The sequence below is a fragment of the Lontra canadensis genome, unplaced genomic scaffold, assembly GCF_010015895.1.
Source record: "Lontra canadensis isolate GAN:19392208 unplaced genomic scaffold, GSC_riverotter_1.0 scaffold12, whole genome shotgun sequence".
NCBI classification, from domain to species: Eukaryota; Metazoa; Chordata; class Mammalia; order Carnivora; family Mustelidae; genus Lontra; species Lontra canadensis.
This window is the reverse complement of record NW_022631006.1, coordinates 24,683,060-24,708,409: the sequence shown is the minus strand read 5'-3', so window position 1 is coordinate 24,708,409 and position 25,350 is coordinate 24,683,060. Positions and strand designations below refer to the sequence as shown.

At 35.9% G+C, this 25,350-nt stretch overlaps 1 protein-coding gene across 1 annotated transcript in view; it reads right to left on the bottom strand.

The window, feature by feature from the left end:
- Nucleotides 1-557: 557 nt before the first annotated feature.
- DPH6 (diphthamine biosynthesis 6) overlaps nucleotides 558-25,350 on the bottom strand; it is a 180,625-nt gene continuing 155,832 nt past the window's right edge. The window contains exons 7-9 of the mRNA XM_032856899.1: nucleotides 9,413-9,507; nucleotides 2,505-2,592; nucleotides 558-1,190 (exon numbers count right to left, since the gene is read on the bottom strand). Coding sequence (XP_032712790.1) covers nucleotides 1,137-1,190; nucleotides 2,505-2,592; nucleotides 9,413-9,507 — 237 coding nt within the window. The 3' untranslated portion in view covers nucleotides 558-1,136. The remainder of the gene's footprint in view (nucleotides 1,191-2,504; nucleotides 2,593-9,412; nucleotides 9,508-25,350) is intronic.

The window sequence follows — 25,350 nt, the reverse complement described above, 5'->3', positions numbered from 1 at the left end:
TGTCATTTGCAAATATCTTCTCCTATTCCTTAGGTTGTCCTTTAGTTTTGTTGATTGTTCCGTTTGCTGTGTAGAAGCTTTTTATTTTGATGAAGTACCAGCAGTTTATTTTTGCTTTTATTTCCCTTGCCTTAGGAGCTTTTACCTAGAAAGAAGTTGCCATGGCCGATGTCAAAGAGGTTACTGCCCATGTTTTCATCTAGAATTTCTATGGTTTCAGGTCCCACATTTAGGTCTTCAATCTTTTTCGAATTAATTAATTAATTTTCTTTTTATTTTCTTTTTTCCTCACCATAGCACTTACCCTCCCCAATGTCTATCACCCAGCCACCCCATCTCTCCCACCCCTCTTCCCTCCAGCAACCCTCAGTTTGTTTCCTGAGATGAAGAGTCTCTTATGGTTTGTCTCCCTCTGGTTTCATCATGTTTCATTTTTTTCCCTCCCTTCCCCTATGAATTTATTTTTGTGTATGGTGTAAGAAAGTGGTCCAGTTGCATTTGTTTGCATGTTGCTATCCAGTTTCCCAAACACCATTTGTTGAAAAGACTTCTTCCCATTGGATATAAAAATTGCATTATTCATTGTTATAAAATACTCAGATCTAATGATATTCTTCCTGATTGTCCAATACTGTTGATAAAATGAATACTATATCGAAACAAAAAATGACAAGGCATGCCCGTAATATCCAGTAGAATAAACTTGATTGGCTAAGTAAACTGCCTTTTCATTCTGATTTTCAAATGCTCTGCATCATTAGACAACTGGCAGAAATGAAAGCAAGAAAGAGAAAAGGAGAAAAATAAAACAATGGGATGAAAGAAGATAAATGTTACAGAAATGAGAGTTGGAGATGAAGTAAAAGGGGAAAAAAGACCACATACTATGTACAGGTCATGGATAGGACATGGTAACTAAAGTCAGAGAAAGTGAATCCTGAGGAAGTCACCAATAATAATGAATGAGGCTTTCACATTTCCCCAATTAATCAATGTTCCTACTAACTTCTTCTGATAAAGATATATATTTCTAATAAAAAATGCAGAGAATGAGCTGGATATAATAGTTGAGAAAATGTTGTGTAGTTTTTTTCATATAGAAATGGCAGCTTAGTAAACAATGTTCAAAATGTTCTTCAAGAATTATGTATATAATTAGATGTTCTGTAGTTGTCAGGCGCCGTGGACACCTAAAAAAAGAAGAAAAAGAAGAAGAAGAAGAAGAAAGAAAATGCACCATATTTATTTAGTGTCAGTGAATATTCCACCTTAAAGAAATAACATTCTTTTCTTTGAGAGGGCAAATGGACTGTGAACAAATGAAATACTAAAACAACAAAGTGAACAATGAGCTATTTAGGTAAAGCTGAACATATAATGGCTGATATGTCTGAACAAAATAAGTTTCCTCAAAAAAAACCCCAAAAAACAAAACAAAAAATTCAATAGTTTATATTTTGTGTGTGTGCACATAGCAATAGCAGCAGAGACCGAGAAAGTAAGAGGTTCCTTTCACTGGATATGAAGGATGTTTGAATAGTACAGCTTTACTTTCTCGAGGATTATCAGCTTTTGACTTACTTTCTATCTTAATTTTTCTAGACATGGATAATTATATTCTTCCTGGAGAAACACTTTCATCCTGATTTCTGGTTACCATTCTTTTCCTTCCTTTGCCAATCTTCATTAAACCCTCTTGACTCTTCAGATTCTCTATCATAAATAGCCTCAAGACTTGGTGACAGAACACTAAAGATGCAGAAAACTTCTTCCAATCCTTTATATTTCAAGTGGCAGACTTTAAAAAATTTTTAAAATTTAATTCCAGTTAGTTAACATACAGTGCAATATTGGTTTCAGGAGTAGAATTCAGTGATTCATCACTTACAACACCCAGTAAGGAGAAGACCCTTTAATCAAAGGGTCTAATCCAGATCTCTACCTACTCCACAAGACATCCTTAAACTGATATTCTGCTATACCTTGACAATCAACGTATTTAAAATAAAACTCTTTATCACTTTTGCTTCACTTTCCATCTTTCACTTGTACTTCTGTTCTCTTGGATATTTTTGGAAAAGCTTTTATTTTTTCTTTTCCTCCACTCCTACACTTTGTATTATGAAACTCCAATTCATTCTCAAACCCTTCCCCTCATGCTTATGTACAATGAAGTAATTCTTATTTTACCAGGTGATTTAATATTTGGTTGTATACTGAACCGTCTTCTAATTGGTTAATGTATATATGATTCCCCTTTTAAGTGAGTTGCAAACCCTTTAGAAATGTAATTTCTTAGGCATCATATAGAGTTCTCAAAACCATAAACATTTGCAAAATTTTTAGTTACTGACTGAGGATCTGGAAAAAAATCACTAATGATAAAATGACTTTTTTTTTTTTTTACCCTTTATCTGTTGTTATAGCATTATAGATACAGAGTCAATGCACATATCCCAATTTTCTCTTGAAATCACTGGGAAAGTGAAATCTTATTTACTTGCCTTGTCCTCCAAGTGCAATTCCAAAAAGCGTAGATAAGCAACAGGTGCAAATGCATCAGCTGAATGTGTGACCACTTCTGATGAATCCCTAAAACATAAAAATTTTATAATGTGTTTATTTACTACATAAATTGTGGCAAATTGTTCTCTGCTAGTGACTAGAAGAGACCCAAAATCCTACTTTTGTATTTATTTCCATTGGAAAACAATATGTAGTGATTAACATCTATTTTTAAGGATCCAATATTTTATTGGGAAAAGGATTGGGGATGCTAAATTTACAAGAAAAAGTAAAGATGCTTTTGTCTTTATAATGACATAGTTCAACTTTCAGGTTCACTCAAAGCTCTCTGAACAGTTTTGAGACTTAAAATTCCTATTCAATTTCATTTTCACAAATTTGCTTGGTAGGGACTAACCATTAAACAATAGCACTTTATCTTCATTATTCCTTTCATTTTCAAGAGGTAATTCATTCAGTGTTTCACACAAAATCTCAATTATCCTTCACAAAAGCAGTACTGGTGACGGTTTTAAGCTCTAGGTGAACTCTTCACACTGCAATATCATTGCTATTAAAATTGATTGTCTGACATAGTAATTACCACATTCAGGTAAAATGGTATGAACTGCTTGCTGGCACCATATGGATACATGTAAATTAACTGAACTTTTATCAAAGATACCCTGTAAAGCGCATATGAATAACTAAGATTATGTGTGAAGTTCTAATAACTAATTATTTTTTATTGTTGTTTATTAAGAAAGCAATAGTGTTTTGCATTTCAACTAAATTTTAAAAATAGAATTTCCCCATATCTCTTTAATGTCTTGGGAACTAGTTCCATTATTTATATTAATACATTGTTAGCATTTTAACCTTTGTAGGATAGCAAAACAAATTGTTAACTTTATTTGACTTTGTCACTAATGTAAGATATTTTTGAGTCAACTTTTGTAATGTAAAGTTATTTAGTGGCAATAAAAGGAACCTCAAAATACTTGGCTCCAGAATATTAAATTTTCATGGACAAAATCTGTTTACTTTCCCCTTTGAAAGATCAGAGATAGAGAAAAAAAAATGATGATTAAAAGAGTCAACTACTATTCATGAACCTTTAGTATCAAATATGCCTCTTGTTAATGCTTAGGAAAAAATAACATTAAAAAGGGCTTCGGTGACATTACAAGGAAAGCAACTTATAAAAGAAACAGAATTATTAAAGAGTCAGGATCCTGACAGAAAGATATAACCTGCTTTCACAGCTACATCAACCAAAAGATGTCTTTGGTATAATGAGGAGGAGAAAGAAAAAGTAAAGAGGCCGACTTGCTTTCTCACACCTGCCCCTCTGGCTTGTTAGCCCTAATCTTGTTTTTCCTACTTATCCCAAAACTGCTTGTTCTGGTCGTATCTTAGATCATCGATCAGATGCAGATTCCAATTCCTATGCACAACCTTACTCTTACATTAAATTTCAATCTCCCTGTTCCTGATCTCAGCCTTGGAAACTGACCCTGAACCTCAATTATGCCTAATCTAGGCAGCTTGGTTTTGATATCCTTGACAATGGAGTGAACCAAAACTATAATTAACCCAGAACCAATGCTATGTCAGTAGAAAGAGTTTCGGGCCCTCCCTTCTTATGCCAGTTATCTGCACTAGAAACAGAAGGTTGACAGCAAATAGCTCATTTAATTAATGTAATTACTGCATTCTGAATAAAGATGGTTATCCAGAGAAATATTGAATATTCTAAGCACTAAATAAGAATATGATTTTTACAGATTCTTTTAAACCCATAATCTCTAATTGACTAACATCATTTCATTCGCTTATACAAAGCCAAACAACTGGAAGAGACTAGATCTCAAATGAACAGTTTTTAGTTTCAAACAGAATAATGCCACTATTGCTCTTCTCCCTTTCAGAAACTCAACTGAAACTCAGCTTTCAAGGATCTTTGGTTTCTATTTCACGGATTTCTCTGAAACCTAGAGTAGGATCTGTTGAAATGTCCTTAGAGTGACCCAGAAAATTAAGACCAATTGTGACACAGCAAAAATGCTTTCCAGTTGGTGTTCTCCTCCCCTTTCCCTGTTAATACAAATAGTCAGTCTGGGCACTACCTCTTATACAACCAAGGTTTCTCGGTAGCCTCGGGGGCTAGCCCATATTCCCTTTCACTGTTCCATTAGGCTTACCCCTAGATACAACTTCATAAGGACAGCTGAGTCAGGCCAGGCTCCCATGGTGTGAGGTCAGGCCCTATCCCCTCACTTCAGAACAAAAAAAAAACCCTGACATTGTCTCTTGAGACAGCCATGGTCTTTGTTCCTACCATTCCTCTGAGAGAACAACGTATACAGATATTCCCTGTGGACTCACACTTGTCCTCATAGACATCTTCAGTATCACTTCTGTGAAGCCTTCCTTGACATTTTCCAATAATCCTTAGTTGTCTTCTTTTATGTGCTTTTGTAATGTGTTCACAGGCCTTTCATTGCACATCCACTACATTACAATTATGTGTGTGTATGCTTATCTTTCTTCTTAGAGAGGGACCAAGTTTTGATTACCTTTGTGTGACTCCCCCCACACCACCCCTCTTGGCTCAGTACAGAGTACACTGTCTGGTATTTCATCAGACGTTTGTTGAATAAATGATTATAGTTGAAATTTTGTTAAGTATCTTCACATTACACATTATTGAATTCTCATAAACCCACACTGATATTTTTAATTACCTATCTTCTCATGAATACTTTCTCATATGTGTACACTGCAGGTATACATGTACATATATATACATGCACACACACCAATGTACCATATGCTATCTTCTAGCACAATAAAGGTAACATTTAATAGGTCTATATATATTTAAATGTTTATTTAAATATAAGGAAAATATTTCGTAAGTTTAAATGAATCCCACATAATATAGGATAGATGTCAGAAGGTAGATAAGTACTTTATTCATCCCCACTGCTAAATGCCACATTGTGATGCCCTGTGCTGAATTATGCCTTGAGTGGGTAGAAAATAGGAGTAGGTGGGAAAAATGAGTACAAAGTGTTTTAACCACAGAATTTAGTACTTCCTTCCTTCCCCCCTCCCTTCATCCATCCCATGTGTAGCAACTTTATTAGTATAAATATTAATAACGCAAATGAAAGATGGGGATGTATCGAATACTGACATTTTGAAAATATGTTCATTAATAGAAGAAAATCACTTTCATTAATACAACATTAAGAGTTCTGTTCTTATGTCTGATAAATACACACATGTATTTTAAAGTAAGAAGAAATAAGAAAGTAGGCTCTATTTGAGGACCTTCAATTGCCCCACAATTATCCTCCTTTCATAAAGGTTAAGCTGTAATTGTTTTCCTCAAGGCCTCTCAGAAAAAAAGCCTTCACTTTCTGAACTAAAAATCTCTATATCTAAAAGTGAGTAATCACATATTAATTGACATGAAAAGTGAATTGTAAAATGCTCTAGTTAGAAAATTTTTAAATTACTTCCAGACAAAGACTGCTACATCAGTCTTTCCTACAAGATTTAGAAAAATGTTAATTGGGACAAAATGTATCTTATAATAAGCTTCTAGAACCACCCCAATTTCTCTAAATTGCTTCAATTCAATCTGTGTTTTTGAAGAAAAAAAAAAAAAAGCCCTAATAATAATCAAGTCATTTTGTAGGTAAAAAGTTATTTTTTCTCCCCTTAGAGGTGATCTCTTTTTCATCAAAACAATTTGAATCAGACATCTGAAATGGGATTCCTAATAATCAATTAGCTTTATGCCAATTGTGGCAGACCACAGAACAGGAGAAATTTTAATTTGTCCAAGAATGAATTCAAAGTTACCAGATCCAGTATTATTAATAGTCAGTTTTTAACAGTTACAAGAACTTATCTTTTAGTTGTATCATCTCTAAATAAAGTAACTTTCATTTACATACAGTTTTAGAATGTGCAATGTATATTCACTCCCAGTATCATATTTAGTGCTTATCAGGTAGGCATGATGATGACATTTTCTATTTTAAAGAGGAGGAAAGATTTTATATATAATAGGTGACATGCTTTTTCCACAAACTAGGATATGTTCCAATCTATCACCTCCAATTACAACCTAAAAAGAACACATACAAGTAAGTGGAAATGGGATAAATTTTTAAAAACAATAAATGACTGATTAATGCAACAATATTTAACAAACACTTATGAGTGACAACTATGTGTTCTAAGAGTTCAGGAATGAGAACAAGCACTAGAAGGGATGGCAACAGAAGCTTTTAAAAATGGAAGGATTTTTACAGCATAGGAAAGATAGCCAGTGGTACTGTAGTAGTAGTGCTGTATGGTGACAGATGGTGGCCACACTTGTGATGGGCAGAGCAGAACTTATAGACTTGTTGAATTGCTAGGTCATACACCTGAAAGTAATGTAATGTAACATCGTGTGTCAACTATATTTCAATTAAAAAGAAAAAAAAGGAAGGATTTAGCAAGGAAGAGAAAAATGGGAAGGCAAGCTAGAGAAAAGGCATCAAGTAAAAAAGTTATGAAGATAAGATGAGGCATAGCCTATGAAGAAAGAAGCACAGAATATGTTTAAGCATCAGAATTAGATGAGTGATGAACTGATAGATGAGTAGGAATGAAAAGACAGTGCTTCCTCTGTGCTCTCAAGATACACACCTGTATATATTAGCACTTATGTAGTTGATGCACCTGTCTCTCCTGTTATAGGAAAAACTACAGAGCAGAGCAGTAGCTTGCAGAGTTCCACCCATATAATTCACCTCAATAAATGATTATTCAATTGAACTAAACATTTCAGCACTAAGGGTTTTAATATATCTCCCCGAATTCCCTCTCTAAAATTAGCATGACTGATTTCTCCCATGGCATTGTCTTGGCCAGGCTTAGGTTCCCTCACCTACAAATGAAGTCTACAAAAGTTTCAGTTTTCAGGTCTAAAGCACTATAATAAATGGACCTTCTGCTTATATAGTGTGAAGCAGTACATCTCTTATAATTCTTGGTTGTTCATAAAGACTTTTAGAACCTCAAGTTGTCAAATAAATGGGAAAAATTGTATTCTTCAGCATTTTCCTCTTAGCATGTCTTTTTTTTTTTTTTTTACAAATTTAGTCTCTATATTAATAAGTAAATATACTGTGAGTTCCCCCATTATACTATATTTCACCTTCACATGCGAATACTCTTCTTGAATAATGGAACAGTATTTTCTTATGGAAGTAAGACCTAATGTACATTTCATTCATGAATTATTTTGTGATCACAGTAGTCAGAAGAACGGTCTCCTACATATGAACTTATAACTTTTATCCCTTATCATCTTGTATCTTAATTGTACAGAGATGTGTCTTCCACTCAACCTCTGAAGGCAGGAGCTATCTTTGAACATCAACGGTGCCCAGTAGAATGCTTTAGACATAATAGGTACTTGATAAATATTTGCAAAATAAATTCTGTCAATGATTATTAATGGAAAGGAAGTTAGAAAAACCTGAAAGAAGTAAGAGTGGATGAATATTACATATACGATAATGAAAATATCTTGGCCATGTTTCACTAGATAAATGTATTTTTTAAAAAATATTTTATTTATTTATTTGACAGAGATCACAAGCAGGCAGAGAGGCAGGCAGAGAGAGAGGAGGAAGCATGCTCCCTGCGGAGCAGAGAGCCCGATGTGGGGCTCTATCCCAGGACTCCGGGACCATGACCTGAGCCGAAGGCAGAGGCTTTAACCCATTGAGCCACCCAGGTGCCCCGATAAACATATTTTTTAGAAAATTCACATAGAGTTGTCTTAATTTTCTTTCTCTGTCTCTCTCTCTCTCTTTTTTTTAAAGATTTTATTTGTCAGAGAGAGAATGAGAGAGCAAGAGAACACAAACAGGGAGAGGGCAGAGGGAGAAGCAGGCTCCTAGCTGAGCAAGGAACCTGATGCAGGACTCAATCCCAGGATCCTGGGATCACGACCTGAGCTGAAGACAGACACTAAACCGACTGAGCCACCCAGGCGCTCCATTTTCATATTCTTAGATCACTCCTTCACTCATTAGTAATATGACAAAGAAATCACCCTTCAGTGGTGAACATGTTGAAGTTGTCCACTCGAAACAGGATGCCAGTCTTTCATCAGACGTGGTTCCTTAAGTCGAGCATAATTCTGCCAATCTTTCCCAAGAATAAGAGCTTAGAAAAAGCAGATCAAGTGCTCTCTTAGCATACGAGAAGAGGAACACAAATTAGAGTATAGATGACAACGTTAACAGACTGCAAAAAAAAAAAAAAAAAAAGTTCTTGTTTTTCACTACACTAATTTTAACAATCTATGGCAAAGAAATCACCGTGCTTGCCCCAAACCGAATTCACTCAAAAACAAAGTTTATATGTAAAAATAACCCCAAATAATAAAGAGAAATGTTTAGCATTACTATTCCAAGTTGTAAAAGCCAAGAAAAAGGAAAAAGAGGATGGAGTTAATGGAACCCACAGGCTACTGATGTGGCAGTTTATCAAATGTAGCTGTAATGAAAGATAAATAATACAGGCAATTCACACTTCATGAAAGGATAAAAGTGTCAGTGTGTAGGTACCAGTTTTACTGCAGGGCATAATCAGCAAGTAAACGAAAGTGCAATATCTAAAAAGTTTATAGCTTTCTATGAAGGCCTTGTCTTGTCAGGTATTGATTTAGGTATTCAGACGACTTCACTGGTATTAAACAAATTGAGTGTTTGTGAACTTGGAGGACACATCCTATTTCTCCCAACAAAAGTTGCCTCAAGCTTAATGTTAAGTTGTTTCCATCACTTAAATTTAAAGAAAGGGAAGAAATGCTGAAATGATATCTTACACAATTATTTTCTTCTTAAATAGAGGGCAATCCAAAGTGAATGTTTCATACTCTCCTCCTTCTCCACAAACATGGACTCCATACTTCTTAGAAAGCTGAAAGTAGGAGAATAACAACAACAAAACAGGAAACTCACAATTAGGCAGCAAAAACACTCATTTAACTAATATTATTTTTTCCTAAAAAAATCCATGCAAGAAATTTTAATTCCAAAAAAGGATCACAAGCTACAGGAAAATAACTTTGTATTTCAGTTTAAAATGTGTTTAAAGCCATCTGAAAAATGTTATCATAAAAGCACAGGAGTTTTAGTAATCCCAAAATCCCTATATAAAGATGTAAAGGCCAACATTTTACATATAATGAGAAAACTTAGAGATTACCATAAATTTTAGGAATGACATTAGCTTTAGATTCAAAGAAGGCTAAGGAGAAAAGGTACCTAGTCATATAATAGTAAATGAGACTGCATGCAGCAGAACTGTGCTTCCCTTTTGCCCTTTGACCTATACGTGAATGGGGGGAAATAGGGTGTGTTTAGAGCATTTCTTGGAGATACAGAGAAAGCAAGGTAAGGCCTTGCCTTTGGCCTGTGAACAAAAGGGAGTCACAGACATGGTCATTATGCTTGAGGTTATTATTAGTGAAGTTCCAAAGGTACTGAGAACTAATGCAAGTTCCAAGGCTGTAGACAAGTCTTAGGAAGGTCTAACACCAAGAAAGATTGGGATAGCTTATCATGTTATCTAATTAAACCTGAAATTAAAACAGGCAAGCAAAGAAACAACAAACATCCTGTGATTTGCACTAAATAGAAGTTATATTACTTAAATAATCCCGAGACTGAGAGTAAAATCATTTCCCATTTGGTCCATGTATGGCTGGACTCAGGGAACAGTCTGACTGACTGTGTCAGAGAATCTTCCTGTTCCTGTGTTGAGGCTTTATTACTATGCTCCATCTTCTTCACTCTGAATTTCATAGCTTTCCCTGCTTATAGCCTCTCCCTAGTCCAAAGTCCTCATCGCCCAAAGGAAGAGTGACTCCACTGATGCTGCCTGCTACTGCCACTGCTGGCACTATGGTGTAAGTCTTCAGTTTTATTTGAATAGTTACACATTTATTTCTCTGGTTATTTCTGTAGTCGTGCTATAATTCTGAAGCCAGAACTCTTGACTATATGCCCATAGGGACTTAAAGCATGGATCTGTGTGAATTCTACTGCTCTTTTCAAGGATCAGCAGTAATGTGAATGACACTGTAAAGCCAAACAGTAAGGAAAGTGAGGGAAAGAAAGCTGGGTGGCATTTTCTATATGAGTTCACAAGAGCAAAGCAGAAATTTTCACTTCACTTGAGTCATGAAGTAGAGAAGCAGTGAGACAGAATTATGGCAGTTGGTCCTTGTGAAAGCAGATAACAGGAACAGATTACTTTACTCTATCAAATCAAATTAAATTAATATCTGCTCTGCAATAAAAATGTAGAAATAATAACAGGATATGGGTTTCAGGGATGTTTCCTCATTCTGTAGCTAGGATCTGTCCTTTTTTTTGCTGATATCCCTTTCACTGGTCTTCCCATTCCAGGAACTTTCCATCAAATGAACCTTCTGATCTCACCTTTATGGTCAGTCTTTTTTATGAGAGAGTATACCTTATCAATTATTAGCTTCCTTTCATCAGAAAATTCTTTACTTAAGCTTTGCATGATTTCTATAATCTATCACCAAAGAATAACGGGGTTTTTAAATTAAAGTTGGCATGGCTGTTATCCTAGTGAAGTAGTTAGTAAAGTAGTTCTATTAGTCTCTAGTAAAAATAATGTAAGCTGCTATTTAAACGAACATATTCTCATTATAAAAAGACTGCCAGAAGGAGGAGTCTAGATGGTGGAGGAGTAGCAGGCTGAGACAACATCAGGTAGCAGAAGTTCAGCTAGATAGTTATCAAACTATTCTGAACACCTACAAATCCAACAGGAGATTGAAGAGAAGAAGAGCAGCAATTCTAGAAACAGAAAATTGACCACTTTTGGAAAGGTAGGACCTGAGGAGAAGTGAATCTGAAGGGAAGGGAAGATAGACCGTGGAGGGAGGGGCCGGCTCCTGGCAAGCAGTGGAGCAACGGAGCACAAAATCAGAACTTTTAGAAGTCTACTCCACTGAGGGACATTGCTCAAGAGGCGAAGCGGGGGTGGAGCCCTCATGGGGACATCATGGTCTCAGGTCCTGCAGGGTCACAGAAGGATCGGGGGTATCTGAGTATAGCAGAGTTCACGGGTATTAGAGCAGGGAAGCCAGTTACAGAGACAGAGCAGAGGAGTGAGCTCATAGTTCAGGGTTACCTTGAACTGTGATCCGTGGCACAGTTGGACCACTGCTCTTTGAGCAGGGACCCCACAAGTGGCAGATCCAGGGAGGACCACGCCCCCCCCCCCCCAAGCGGCAGGGATCTGCTGGGTTTGGAGACTCCAAACAGGGCTATGTACCAGAGACAGAAACACTGAGTCACAGGCCACAGGCTGGGTGAGCTGGGAGTGTGGCCGGAGACCAGGGAGATGGGAATGATTGAGCACTTTTCTCTGAGGGCGCACTGAGGAGCGGGGCTCCGAGTTCTCGGTAACTCCGAGCGGGATATTGGGAGGCCGCCATTTATATTCCCGTCCTTCAGAGCTCTACGGAAAGTGTTCAGGGAACAAAAGCTTCCTAGAGCTAACCAGAGCTGGTTACTTAGCCCTGGTAAGGGCAGTGCAAGTATGCCTCAGGCAAAGACGCTTGAGAATCACTACAACAGGCCCCTCCCCCAGAAGATCAGCAAGAAATCCAGCCAAGACCAAGCTCACTGATCAAGGAGAACAGCATAATTCCAGAGGAGAAAGCATGCATGAAATTCATGGCTTTCTCCCATGATTCTTTAGTCTTGCAAAGTTAATTCAATTTTTTAAATTTTTTTTCTTATTCTAATTTTTTAACTTTTACTCTTTCTCCTTTTAACGTTTTTTAACTAGTTTATCTTAACAATACCTTTCTTAAAAAAAAAAACTTTTTGAACCTTTATTATTATAGTCATATTTTATCCTTCATTGTATCTAACTTAATATTTTGTATATACATAGGGTTTTTTCTCCTAAAAAATTTTGGGATACAACTTCTTCTAATAGATCAAAATATACCCTAAATTTAGCACAGGGTTGTTCTAGTGTCCAACCCGAGCAAATTCTCTCCACTTTCTTTTTCTTTTTTTTCCCAACCAACTTATCTTGTCAACTCCTTTTTTAGAATTCTTTTTTTTTAATTTTCATCTTTATAGTCATATTCCATTACTTCATTGTAATTGATCCTTTTTTTTAATAGATGTAAGTTCATTGATCCTTCATTGGATCCTTCATTCACTTCATTGATCCTTATTTTTTTTTTTATAGATATAAGGTTTTCTTTCTTTAAAATTTTGGGAGGTAGTTTCTTCTAAGATACCAAAGTACACCCAAAATCAAGTGGGTAGCTCTGTTCTATTCATCAGTCTAAAATATATATTAATACATATATTTTTTATTTTTCTTCCTTTTTAAAAATTTTTTTTTAACTTTTTACCCCCTTTCTTCTCCCCATGATTTGGGGTCTCTTCTGATTTGGTTACCACACATTTTTCTGGGGTCTTTGCCACCTCTTTAGTATTTTATTCTGTCGTTCATATATTCTTACCCGGATAAAATAACAAGGAGGAAAAACTCACCACCAAAAAAAAAAAAAGAAAAAAGAGGCAGTACTGAAGGCTAGAGACCTAATCAATAGGGATGTTGGTAATATGTCAGATCTAGAGTTCAGAATGATGATTCTTAAGGTACTAGCTGGGTTTGAAAAAGGATGGAAGACATTAGAGAAATCCTATCTGGAGAAATAAAAGCCCTTTCTGGAGAAATGAACTAATATCTAACCAAGTTGAAATAAAAAAAGCTATTAATGGGGTGCAATAAAAAAATGGAGGCTCTTGGGGTGCCTGAGTGGCTCAGTTGTTAAGCATCTGCCTTCGGCCCAGGTCATGATCCCAGTGTCCTGGGATCGAGACCCACATCAGGCTCCCTGCTTGGCAGGGAGTCTGCTTCTCCCTCTCCCTCTGCATTTATGCCCTCTCTGTCTCTCTCTCTGAAAAATAAATAAAATGTTAAAAAAAAAAAATGGAGGCTCTTACTGCTAGGATAAATGAGGCAGAAGAGAGAATGAGTGATATAGAAGACCAAATGATGGAGAATAAAGAAGCTGAGCAAAAGAGAGACAAACAACTACTGGACCACGAGGGGAGAATTCGAGAGATAAGTGATACCATAAGATGAAACAATATTAGAATAATTGGGATTCCAGAAAAAGAAGAAAGAGAGAGGGGAGCAGAAGGCATATTGGGGAGAATTATTGTAGAGAATTTCCCTAATATGGCAAAGGGAACAAGCACCAAAATCCAGGAGGTGCAGAGAACCCCCCTCAAAATCAGTAAGAATAGGCCCACACCCCATCACCTAATAGTAAAACTTACAAGTCTTAGTGACAAAGAGAAAATACTGAAAGCAGCCCGGGAGAAGAAGTCTGTAACATGCAATAGTAAAAATATTAGATTGGCAGCAGACTTATCCACAGAGACCTAGCAGGCCAGAAAGAACTAGCATGATATATTCAGAGCACTAAATGAGAAAAACATGCAGCCAAGAATACTATATCCAGATAGGCTATCATTGAAAATAGAAGGAGAGATAAAAAGCTTCCAGGACAAACAAAAACTAAAAGAGTTTGTAAACACCAAACCAACTCTACAGGTAATATTGAAAGCGGTCCTCTAAGCAAAGAAAGAGCCTAAAAGTAGTAGACCAGAAAGGATTGGGGACAATATACTGTAACAGTCACTTACAGGCAATACAATGCACTAAATTCATATCTCTCAATGGTTACCTTGAATGTTAATGGGCTAAATGCCCCAATCAAAAGACAAAGGGTATCAGAATGGATAAAAAAACAAAAGCCACCAATATGCTGTCTACAAGAAACTCATTTGAGACCCGAAGACACCTCCAGATTTAAAGTGAGGGGTGGAAAACAATGTACTATGCTAATGGACATAAAAAGAAAGCTGGGGTGGCAATCCTAATAACAGATCAATTGCATTTTAAGCCAAAAACTATAATATGAGATGAGGAAGGACACTATATCATACTCAAAGGGTCTGCCCAACAAGAAGATCTAACAATTTTAAATATCTATGCCCCTAACATGGGAGAAGCCAACTATATAAACCAATTAATAACAAAAACAAAAAAATACATCAACAATAATACATTAACAGTAGGGGACTTTAACACAGCCCTCACTGAAATGGACAGATCATCCAAGCAAAAGATCAAGGAAATAAAGGCCTTAAATGACAAACTGCACCAGATGGACATCACAGACCTATTCAGAACATTCCATCCCAAAGCAACAGAATTCACATTCTTCTCTAGTGCACATGGAACATTCTCCAGAATAGATCACACCCCGGGGGACAAATCAGGTCACAACTGGTACCAAAAGATTGGGAACATTCCCTGCATATTCTGAGACCACAATGCTCTGAAGCTAGAACTCAATCACAAGAGGAAATTTGGAAAGAACCCAAATACATGGAGACTAAACAGCATCCTTCTAAAAAATGAATGGGTCTACCAGGAAATTAAAGAAGACTTGAAAAAATTCATGGAAACAAATGATAATGAAAACACAATGGTTCAAATTCTGTGGGACACAACAAAGGCAGTCCTGAGAGGAAAATATATAGTGGTACAAGCCTTTCTCAAGAAACAAGAAAGGTCTCAAATACACAACCTAACCCTACACTTAAAGGAGCTGGATAAAGAACAACAAAGAAAGCCAGCAGGAGAAGAGAAGAGAAGAGAAATCATAAAGATCAGAGCAGAAATCAATGAAATAGAAACTAAAAAAACAATAGAACAAATCAACGAAACTAGGAGCTGGTTCTTTGAAAGAATTAATAAGATTGTCAAACCCCTGGCCAGACTTATCAAAAAGAAAAGAGGAAGGACCCAAATAAATAAAATCATGAATGAAAGAGGAGAGATCACAACCAATACCAAAGAAATACAAAAAATTATAAGAACATACTATGAGCAACTCTACGCCAATGAATTCAACAATCTGGAAGAAATGGATACATTTCTAGAGACATATAAACTACCACAACTGAACCAGGAAGAAATAGAAAACCTGAACAGACCCATAACCAGCAAGGAGATTGAAACAGTTGTCAAAAATCTCCAAACAAAGAAAAGTCCAGGGCCAGATGGCTTCCCAGGGGAATTCTACCAAACATTTAAAGAAGAATTAATTCCTATTCGCCTGAAACTGTTCCAAAAAATAGAAATGGAAGGAAAACTTCCAAACTCATTTTACGAGGCCAGCATCACCTTGATCCCCAAACCAGACAAGGATCCCATCAAAAAAGAGAATTACAGACCAATATCCTTGATGAACACAGATGTGAAAATTCTCACCAAAATACTGGCCAATAGGATCCAACAGTACATTAAAAGGATTATTCACCACGACCAAGTGGGATTTATTCCAGAGCTGCAAGGTTGGTTCAACATCCACAAATCAGTCAATGTGATACAATACATTAATAAAAGAAAGAATAAGGACCATATGATACTCTCAATAGATGCTGAAAAAGCATTTGACAAAGTGCAGCATCCCTTCCTGATTAAAACGCTTCAAAGTGTAGGGATAGAGGGCACATACCTCAATATTATCAAAGTCATCTATGAAAAACCCACCACAAATATCATTCTCAATGGAGAAAAACTGAAAGCTTTTCTGCTAAGGTCAGGAATACGGCAGGGATGTCCATTATCACCACTGCTGTTCAACATAGTACTAGAAGTCCTAGCCTCAGCAATCAGACAACAAAAAGAAATTAAAGGCATCCAAATTGGCAAAGAAGAAGTCAAACTATCACTCTTCACAGATGATATGATACCTTATGTGGAAAACCCAAAAGACTCCACTCCAAATCTGCTACAACTTGTACAGGAATTCAGTAAAGTGTCAGGATATAAAGTGAATGGACCAAAATCAGTCGCATTTCTTTACACTAACAACAAGACAGAAGAAAGAGAAATTAAGGAGTCAGTCCCATTTACAATTGCACCCAAAACCCTAAGATACCTAGGGATAAACCTAACCAAAGAGGCAAAGAATCTGTATTCAGAAAACTATAAAGTACTCATGAAAGAAATTGAGGAAGACACAAAGAAATGGAAAAATGTTCCATGATCATGGATTGGAAGAACAAATATTGTGAAAATGTCTATTCTACCTAAAGCAATCTACACATTTAATGCAACCCCTATCTAAATCCCATCCATTTTTTTCAAAGAAATGGAACAAATAATCCTGAAATTTATATGGAACCAGAAAAGACCTCGAATAGCCAGAGGAATGTTGAAAAAGAAAGCCAAAGTTGGTGGCATCACAATTCCAGACTTCAAGTTCTATTACAAAGCTGTCATCATCAAGACAGTATGGTACTAGCACAAAAACAGACACATAGAGCAATGGAACAGAATATTGTGCCCAGAAATAGTCCCTCAACTCTATGGTCAAGTAATCTTCGACAAAGCAGGAAGGAATGTCCAATGGAATAAAGACAGTGTCTTCAACAAATGGTGTAGGGGAAATTGGACAGCCACATGCAGAAAACTGAAACTGGACCATTTCCTTACATCACACACAAAAATAGACTCAAAATGGATGAAGGACCTTGATGTGAGAAAGGAATCCATCAAAATCCTTGAGGAGAACACAGGCGGCATCTTCTTCGATCTCAGCTGCAGCAACTTTTTCCTAGGAACATCATCAAGGGAAGCAAGGGCAAAAATGAACTATTGGGACTTCATCAAGATCAAAAGCTTTTGCACAGCAAAGGAAACAGTTAACAAAACCAAAAGACAACTGACAGAATGGGAGAAGACATTTGCAAACGACATATCAGAGAAAGGGCTAGTATCCAAAATCTGTAAAGAACTTATCAAACTCAACACCCAAAGAACAAATAATCCAATCAAGAAATGGGCAGAGGACATGAACAGACATTTCTGCAAAGAAGACATCCAGATGGCCAACAGACACATGAAAAAGTGCTCCACGTCACTCGGCATGAGGGAAATACAAATCAAAACCACAGTGAGATACCACCTCACACCAGTCAGAATGGCTAAAATTAACAAGTCAGGAAATGACAGATGCTGGCGAGGATGTCGGGAAAGGGGAACCCTCCTACACTTTTGGTGGGAATGCAAGCTGGTGCAACCACTCTGGAAAACAGCATGGAGGTTCCTCAAAAAGTTGAAAATAGAGCTACCCTATGACTCAGCAATCGCACTACTTGATATTTATCCTAAAGATACAAATGTAGTGGTCCGAATGGGTACCTGCACCCGAATGTTTATAGCAGCAATGTCCATAATAGCCAAACTATGGAAAGAACCTAGATGTCCATCAACAGATGAATAGATAAAGAAGATGTGGCATATACATACAATGGAATACTATGCAGCCATCAAGAATGAAATCTTGCCATTTGCAACAATGTGGATGGAACTAGAGGATATTATGCTGAGCAAACTAAGTCAATCGGAGAAAGACAATTATTATATGATCTCCCTGATATGAGGAAGTTGAGAGGCAAAGTGGGGGGTTTTGCGGGTAGGGAAGGAAAAAATGAAACAAGATGGGATTAGGAAGGAGGCAAACCATGAGACTCTTAATCTCATACAAGAAACTGAGGGTTGCTGGGGGGAGAGGGGTAGGGAAAGGGTTGTTGGGTTATGGACATTGGGGAACGGATGAGCTATGGTGAGTGATGGGAAGTGTGTAAGCCTGACGATTCACAGACCTGTACCCCTGGGGCTAATAATACATTATATGTTAATTAAAAAATTAAAAAAGTCAGTACTTGGAAATCTAAAATTTGTATGTATCCTGCGATATTTTCAGTTCACACAAAATATTTCCATAATATTAATTCATACCACTTCTTCAACTAGTATTTATTGAACAATGATTATTAGGCAGTTTTTGTGGGATGAGGAAGATCTGAAAGTAAACAAGACAACACTCCTGGTCTTTTAAAGCTTATCAAATATACTACACCTTGTATTTCAACACTACAAGATAATGAAATGGTGATGCTGCTTCTATTAATGACACACACAATCTCTCCTCCCTTTCAATTACTGATTCATTAGCATGAATACAGATTCTAGGTCAAGAAATCTGAATAAAGAGCTCAGAGGTTTCTATAGCTGATGAACCAAGAAGTAGTCTGTGAATCCTTAGGATGTCTTTTGCAGCCATTCTAAACTCTACTAGCTTCAAGTTCTAACAGACCCAAGTTCTCAGAGAAAAATCCCTCTTTATTGGCTTACTTTTGGCCAGCTTCAAGAGCCTTTGATGTTCTGCAAAAAGCTTCTGAAGAAGCAAAACCCATGCTAGTCAACCACTTTCTGTAATGAATCTTCTGCTAAGACCTAGTATTCTCTTAGAAATCGACATTCTTGTAGCACAAAAGCATGACGTATGCCCATTATAGAAAGGGTCAGTTTAGGAAGTGGGAGAAATCTAGACGTGCACATTCCAGAAACATGTTTGGGGTACAAAATATTCCATTTAGTTTCACAAAGCCTGTTAAGTGTGTGTTCCTAATACTTAACACTGTTCACAGAAAGTTGCAATTTTATTTCTAACCTGTCTCAGGTCTGTGTTTGGCTTCAACTCAAAATTGCCATTATTAGATGCTAACAATCATTCCCAATACAGTTTTATAATTCCCTTTGATAAATTTCTCCATCAGTCTTATTGTCATTGAAAATGCTAAACAGGTAACAGTTTTTCTAAAGTTTAGTTTCTCACTGAATTGTCATGATTCTTTTCATAATTTAAGTACATAAAACCGCAAACTATATTGAAAAGTAAAAAACAAATAGTTTTCACATTGTCTATTTCTTCACTGAGGTCTGATATTCATTAATGATTAAAATATATTGAACAGTTTCAGTTAGTATATAAAAAGCAGAAGTAGACAGTTATTCTCACCATAACAGCAAAAATATGCTAAACAAGTTACAAAATCATGCTTTTTTGTTTTACATAGGGAAAGCTGAGAATGCAAAGAAGTCTGGATGGACTAAATTCCAGATCAAGGTGAGCCTTTTCTAGGTGAGTAAACATCAACAGCCACCTTCTCAATGGGCAAACAGCATACTTCCACAGACGAGGGATTTCTATCAGTGTGTGTAGAAAGCAGCCGAATACAGGACCATCTGTGGACGTTTGTGATGGCTTATTAGAGTCCTGAGGAGACCTGGGGAGTCTGTATAGCCTACCAGTTCTTTCCCATAGCTTGCCAATTCTTTCCTAAAGGCCTTAACCAGGTGCACTGACATGTGAGCTTTCACTGTGCCAAACGCTGGAGACAGGGAGGAAGACTAAGATTTTTTCCCAAGGCTTGGAAGGTCAGGAGGAAGGCAAGGGGAGGCTTAGGGCAATAAGCCTGTGAAAAGGCACAAAACAGGCAGGACAGTAAAGCAGTGGGAGAGGGAGGGAGGAAAGAAAGGAGAGAGGGAAGGGGAGGAGAGTAAGAACAGGAGAAGGGAAGAAAAAGAGTGAGACACAGAGACAGAGATATCTAGACTCACTGAAGCATAGATCGCAAACCCTGATAAATGAAAGCATTTGAAACAAGTGGTAAACTGAAACAAAATGCAACTCAGGTCAGACCCAGCTCAACTGGAAATTAACCAGAATAAACACCCTAGACTATCTGTCAGACAGAGGAAGGAATGTGGCTTTTGGGGGGTAAATATTAATTACTTTAGTCTCTACTGTTCTTTTTTATTGAGTATCTACCACAAAATACATACCAAAAAAAAAAAGACGTCAAAAAGTGAAAACTGTGACTTATAATCAAAAGAAAAACAAACAGAAAAATAGAAACAGATCTAGCATTAATCAAATACTGAACTCAGTAGGCAAAGACTATAATGTAACTACTGTAAATATTAAAATATTATAAATATATAATTCATATTTTATATTTATATTATAAATAAATACAAATATATTTTAATTTATATATTCTTACATCATTTTCATCTCCATATCTATACATTATATTTCTATATTTAATATATAATTTATATATATTTTATGTTATTTATATATTATATATTATATTTATATTATGAATAATATATAAAATTATATATAATTATATATGTAAATATTAAAGGATTTAGTGAAAAAGATAGATGAAATTCATGAACAGAGAGTAGTTTCAGCAAAGATGGAAACCAGGGATAGACAGATCTAGGTTCATACCCTGAGTCTGACACTTATTAGGCATAGGACCTGGGATGAATTCCTTAACGTCTCTGGATTTCCATTTTCCTAGGTAATACCTACCTTTTTGGGCATGTTGTGACTGTTAAAAACAGATAAATGATACATGCAAAGCCTTTAACTCAGTCCCTAATGCACAGGAAAACACTCAACACGTGGCATTTTTTCTCTATTAGATTTGCCCTTCCCTTGGGCTTTCTGTTCTTTTATCTATGTACTCCCTTCTTTGAGGATTATGATCACTACTATATGTCTTACTTCTGTGCATATGATTCTCAAAGCAAAAACCCTAGCCACCAATCTCTCTTCCATCTATTAGTCCCCACTCAAAATTCTTACTGAGTGTTTTACTTCTGAGCCTTGTCTTAAATTTAAAATGAATAAAACAAAGTTTTTGATTTTCTTCTCATAACCACTTCTCCCTGCTCATTTCTCTATTTCTGTAATGGTTCAATCAACCTGAATGCTTGAAATACTGAAGGACTTAACTCCTTCCTTTCCTTCTGTCATTCCTTCTGCCACAGAGCCTATATTTAAAAAATTTTCATTAATTCATTTACTGAATCAACAAATCGTTACCCAGTACTTACTAAGTATATATAGAATATATACTAGGGGCATGGCAGTAAATAAGATGGATAAAGTGAACAAATGTCTTCTAACATCTTTCATGATCACTTCACACTTGTCATCTCTTGTCTTCCTGCTTAGTTTTCATAGCTCCCAATCTATCCTACATATTATCATCACTAACTTTCGTTAACAATAAATGACCATGGCACTCATCTGCTTAAAACTTTTTGGTAACTATTAGCTATTCAATAAAATCAAACTCTATAGACTGACTGACATTTCAGCCATTTGACCCTATCCTTTGCATGGATATAAAGAGATAAAGCCAATACAATAGATAAAAATTCAGAAAGATCTTTTGATACTAAATCTTATAAAATGAAATAAAAAGTGACAAAACATTTAGTTTCCTTCTCTTCAGCTTAAAAGGAATTGCCCTTGTTACTACTATCTGTGTTACTATCCTGTGCTGCCTTATGATGTATTTCTACATTGCGTCACTATGTACCTCCTGAACTTGAAATTCTTGTGTGACTTTTCCTTACGAAACCACTTTCTAAATCCCTTAGACACTCTCCTCGCTTCTTTCTAGCACTGTATAGCTCACAGTACTTAGTGACCAATGGGGTGCCCTCCTTATGGTCCAGATACCCATGCATGCTTCCAGAAAAGGGCCTGATAGACATAAACTGATAGATCTAATCTGAACCAGAAATAAAGCCACTCCTAATCAGAATTTACCAAGTAAAAGAGCAGAGAAAGTTACTGACTTCTTTTTCTCTACCCTTAGAAATTCCATTTTTATCCTCTGGTGTTGGAAATCTGAAAGAGTAAATAAAATTCACATGTGATAGTCAATGTTTTCCTTATCTCATTAGCCACTGAATCAGTGATGTCACATTCCCCTCAACCCCCATTTTTAGCCATTTGGAGAATGTTATATAGAAAAAGATTTGGACCAGCCGACCACTGGGTAAGATGAACACACATACTATTTTGTCTGACATCCACAATTTGGTTCCCAACTTTTGTATGAATACAAAGATATAGAGCTAATACAATAGATAAAATAAAAGTTCTAAAGGATCTTAAACAGTTGAAAAGAAATATGTTGCTGTTTCAAACCAGTTGGATTATTAATAAAAGATCATTCTTTACTAATTATACAATATAATTTTCATTGCATAAAAGCATATTCATTGCTTCACATATATCTAAATTGTGCTGTGTTCTCTTTTAGATAAAGCTTACAGGGAAAGTTAACACTGGTTTGCCATCTAACTTATGTTAAGATAAGCATTTTAAAAAGCATTTTGAACAGATGTGACTGACTTGGGTCATTTCATGGATTATAAGAATGCCTTGGAGTCTGAACATTTAAAAACTGAATTCCTAGTAAATGGAAAGGAAATTACTAATATGATTCTATTTTTTCTGGCATACTTATTTATATAGATGAATATTCATACTCATAATAATTCCATTTGAATGCTACTGATTATTGAGCTGAAAACGTTAAGGGCATCTGGTTTCTGCTTAATTTTTATCCCTTTAAAAGATTATAATAAACCCAATTGTGAGAATTTCTTATTAAATCTAGATTTTTTCTTCTTTTAAACCTGCCTCATATACCTGTTAGTCATTTAAACATTAGAATTTAAAAAAAAGTCCAATCAAACCACACTTCATCCCTCTCACCACCTATAGAAAACCCCGAGGTTTATAATAACTGCTAAAATTTCATTTTATAAATGATATGCTTGACATACAAAACAATTTCATGCTGCACATAATCATTCATAGCACTTATTCAAGAAGTATTTATCGAGTATCTACTATAGGTTTGGTATTGTTTCAGGTGCTGGGGATAATGATGAGAGCAGACATAAAAAATTCTGCACAGAGCCACTTATTGTCTGAAGGTATAGACAGAAAGTTAAACAAGAAATTACAATAATGGGTAGTGACTGCTTTGGTGGATGCATGAGATGCTGTGGGATTGTAAAGTACAGTAGCTAACCAGAAGGAACCCAAAGGCTTCTCAAAGTAAAACCTAAGCTGCTATCTGAAAAATGAGTTAACCAGAAAAGGCTAAAAGGGAGAGGGAGAGGCCGAGGGAAAGAGAGAAGACAAGAGAGAAGGAAAGACTGTTCCAGAGGGAATGACATATGTTAAGTCCCAGAGCACATGATGGGTACTAGAAACTAAAGTAAGCATGGAACAGCTGGATTACGACTAGATGAATAACAGTGAGATGAGAAAGACTAGAAAGAGAACAGATCTTATGGGGCTTCATAAGTTATGCTAAGTCATTATTCTAAGGTCAGTGAGAACCCATGATAGGTTTTAAGCAGGAAGCTGAACTGGTCACATTTATCTTTTACAAACAGTCTGGTCGCACAGTGGAAAATGGGCTAGAGGGGAGTAAGTCAAGAAGCACAAAGAACTGAGAAGTTGCTGGAGTAATCTAGGCAGGAGGTGAAGATTTCCTGAACTGGGGAAACAGTAGTGAGGACAGAGAGGAGAGGGCAGGTATTTTGAGAGATATTGTTAGGAGGCTGAATAAGTGATTAACTGAATGGAGGAGTGAGGAAAGTTAAAAAAGAATTAAGGAAAATTGCCAGCTTTCTGCATTGAGAAACTGGACGGCTGATGGTTGTGTTTATTGGTAACTCAGTATGAATAGTAGTTCACTGGGAAAGTCCAATGACCTTACCCTTTTCAAATTTTATGTGGCATGACACTATGATATATATACTATGTATGTTTCTAAGCTATTGTTAAGCTATTCTGACACCTTCCTGCTGCTCCTAAATTATAAATATCCCTCATGAATATCTGTAATATATTCTTAATCAATTTATTCCCTTGGGTATAGCCCATGCACTCTGTGGCTTCAACCATCACCTTTATGCTATTCTGCTGCTGGTAAAACCAACAGTATCACTACTAATTAAAGACCATTTATTTCAGGCCTTAAAATTAAGAAAATGATGTAATTCTTTTAATCCTCAAAATGACTTTTAAGAATACAAAAGAGAATAGGTTCTGAAATCAGATAGATTTAGGCACATATTCAACATCTGCTATTTCCCAGCTGTGTGACTGTGGAAAAAGTAACTCACCCTCTGAATGATCCCTCATCTGTAAAATGTAAATATCAACAGTCACAATGTCGTAAGTTAGTTGATCAAATAAAATAAGTCATAAAAAGCACTTAGCACACAGTATGGTGCTTAGTAAGCACTTACTAAATACACCACTTTACTATAAAAGTAGAACAAAGCACATATTTGTTGAAGACCTATTTGAGAGTACGAACTTTAACAAACATTGTAAAATATCAAAAAATAAGAATACTTTTAAGAACATTTAAGGAAGAGTTCTAAACCTTTATAATTTGATGCAACTCTTATATATTAAAATTCATCTACTTTTTTGAACAATGAGAAAATAAATAGTCCTGGGGGAAAACTGACAAAGGATAAAATAATTTTAGACTCCATTTGTTCACTTATCAGATGATAATTTTGGAAACTGCAGAAGTTTAAGAAGCAATAACTATCATTATTCCATAGTTAATTTAGAGTAATAAATGTACAATCCTTAAAGTATTTTTTGACCCAGGAATAATATTCCTAGGAATTCATATGAAGTAATAATCAGAACTGTATAGGAAGATTTATTAGGAAAGATCATAATTGTAACATTGTTTATAAAAATTTTAAAATAAGTAACATTGTTTATAATAATTTAGAAATAACAAATATTTCTAACAAGAGGCAATTCATTGAATCTGTCATAATACATTCATATGTAGGATACAAATATGATGGAATCCACACAGCCATTAATTAATGCATTTTCTAAGTATATTCAGTTAGGTGGGAAAATAAATACGACATAATGCTAGGAGAACAAAGGAC